Source organism: Boleophthalmus pectinirostris, unplaced genomic scaffold (assembly GCF_026225935.1).
Source record: "Boleophthalmus pectinirostris isolate CB_2022bp ecotype Guang Dong unplaced genomic scaffold, ASM2622593v1 HiC_scaffold_13, whole genome shotgun sequence".
NCBI lineage: Eukaryota > Metazoa > Chordata > Actinopteri > Gobiiformes > Gobiidae > Boleophthalmus > Boleophthalmus pectinirostris.
The window spans coordinates 697812-700311 of record NW_026571036.1 but is presented as its reverse complement, the minus strand read 5'-3'; the positions used below and the strand labels follow the sequence as shown (position 1 = coordinate 700311).

Here is a 2500-nt window from a genome sequence, read left to right as displayed (position 1 = left end):
TTTAAATATACAAATACAACAGAACGTTCTAGAAAAAATAAATAACTCCAAAAGTACGAAAAGTTTAAATATAAAACACAAACAAAGACAGAACTCAGCATGTGTCCACATCTGTCCACATGTGTCCACATGTGTCCACATGTGTCCACATGTGTCCACCACATTCACACAGATCTACAGCCCATCAGAAGGTAAATACTGATAAATAACTTTATAGTTTATAAATACATTTAAATATTTTGTTCCAGAAAGAACCAAAGATCCTCCTGTCGTCTGAAAACTTCAGCTTTTTATATTTAGGACCAAACCAGAACTCAACCAGGACTTATGCTACATACAGAGAAAAGACCAGAACTGAACCAGGATCTAAACCAGGACTAAACCAGAACTAAACCAGGACTAAACCAGGTCCAACCCCAGGCTTACTCAGGTCTAATTAAGGCCTAATCCAGGTCTAACCAAGGTCTAGTCCAGGTCTTATTCGGGTCTAGACCAGGTCTAGTCCGGGCCTCGCTTGGGTCTAGACCAGGTCTAGTCCAGGCCTCGCTCGGGTCTAGACCAGGTCTAGTCCGGGCCTCGCTCGGGTCTAGACCAGGTCTAGTCCGGGTCTGGGTCTGCGTCGCCGTACAGAGTTGTAGAAACAGTCTTCGTTGATGATGGACGTCAGACTCTGGACGCTGTAATCTCTGTCCAATAAACCGCCGCCCAGCTCCACCAAGCTCCGCCTCCACTGCTTCAGGCCCCGCCCCGCCGCCTCCTCCCGCCGCTCCGATTGGTCGCCGAAGTGAAGCCGCTGCAGCTGGGCCTCTAACTGCTCGGTCTGGTCCCCGTCGTCGGCGTGGCGTGGACGGAGACGGTCGTCACGGAGACGGTCGTCACGGAGACGGTCGTCATGGGCGAAGGGGGCGTGGCCGTTTGAAGGCGGCCGCCACGCCGTCGAGCTCTGAGGAGGAGGAGGCGGGGCTCTGAGGACGGAGCGAAGAGTCTCCAGGACCGAGGACTTGGACTCGACGTCACTGTGAAACCAAAAACAGGATCAGGACCAGGACCAGGACCAGGACCAGGACCAGTTCAGCCAAGAAACCAAAATCTGATCTCAGTTTCACATTTATCCAACGTTTGGTGCAGAAAATAAACTTCTAGAACAAATCTCCTACAGCCCGAGAATCAAGAAAGACTCTAAACCCTGATCAAAAGTCCCAAAAGAAAAACTGTTTCCACAAAGACCCAGAGTAGAACCTCAGACCTGGAGCTGAGCTGGAACACGGTCTCCAGACGTTCCTCAGACCCCGAGCGCAGATGAACCAACTCAAACTCTGCATCTGCAACATAAACGAGAACATAAAACACCAGAAACTGAACCAGAACTGAACCAGGACTGAACCAGGACTGAACCAGGACTGAACCAGGACTGAACCAGGACTAAACCAGGACTAAACCAGGACTGAACCACCAGGACTGAACCAGGAACTGGAACCAGGACTAAACCCAGGACCAGGACTGAAACCAGGACTAAACCAGGACTGGACTAACCAGGACTGAAACCAGGACTAAACGAACCAGGACTGAACCAGACCAGGACTGAACCAGGACTAAACCAGGACTGAACCAGGACTGACCGGTGTTGTGGTGGTTCCTGACGTGAGCGGCCGACGCTGGGATCAACCACCTGAACCTGAACGGGTCCAAGTCTGAACGAGACACCTGAAGAACACAAACAAAGAACTTTTATTCAGGGTAAATCGAGACTAAACCAGGACTAAACTAGGACTAAACCAGGACTACATCAGGACTAAACCAGGCCTAAAAGCTCAAACTCACCAGTCTCTTCTTGACTTTAGGGTCTTTGTAAACCAGGATCACGGCCTGTTTGAAAACTGAGACAAAAAAAAAGAAAAAACATTAAACATTAAACAAATAAAAGATTTGAATTTTCTCTCTAAAGTTTTTGAGGAGTTTTAAATCAAATTCTCACCAAAAACACTGAGCTGAGGATCTTTCCTCATTCGCCCCAAAGTCGGAAAAGGATTTAACCAGAGAACTGAAGAGTGAAGCAACAAGTCTCCCATGGACAATTCAGACACCTGCAACACCACAGACATACTTCAACTACAAGTACTACTACTGCAAATACTACTACTACTACTGCAGATACTACTAATGTTATCACTACTATTACTGCATAAGGTTCTAAAATATATATGTAAACAGGTAAAACCCAGTAAAAATCTCAGTTTTATTTTGAACCAGATGAACAATGAAAATCTCAGTCCTCTCCCGCCCCCTACAGGCCGCAGGCCGCAGGTGCAACACACGAAATGTGTTCTAATTAATATGAGCGACCAGCAGAGGGCGACACTGCACCACACGACTGAAACCTGCACCATTAAAGACGGTGGACATGAATAAAATAAATAATTAAATAAATAAATAAATAAGGTATTTATATCATAGAAATTATTTTAAAAAATAAAATTACCAATACTTAATCTAGAAAGAA

At 46.3% G+C, this 2500-nt stretch overlaps 1 protein-coding gene across 1 annotated transcript in view; it reads right to left on the bottom strand.

Annotated features, from left to right (window-relative positions):
• Positions 1–123: 123 nt before the first annotated feature.
• The window catches only part of LOC110173661 (rho guanine nucleotide exchange factor TIAM2-like), a 26418-nt gene continuing 24041 nt past the window's right edge, over positions 124–2500 (bottom strand). The window contains exons 13-17 of the mRNA XM_055149178.1: positions 1976–2084; positions 1822–1877; positions 1620–1704; positions 1247–1322; positions 124–1016 (exon numbers count right to left, since the gene is read on the bottom strand). Coding sequence (XP_055005153.1) covers positions 587–1016; positions 1247–1322; positions 1620–1704; positions 1822–1877; positions 1976–2084 — 756 coding nt within the window. The 3' untranslated portion in view covers positions 124–586. The remainder of the gene's footprint in view (positions 1017–1246; positions 1323–1619; positions 1705–1821; positions 1878–1975; positions 2085–2500) is intronic.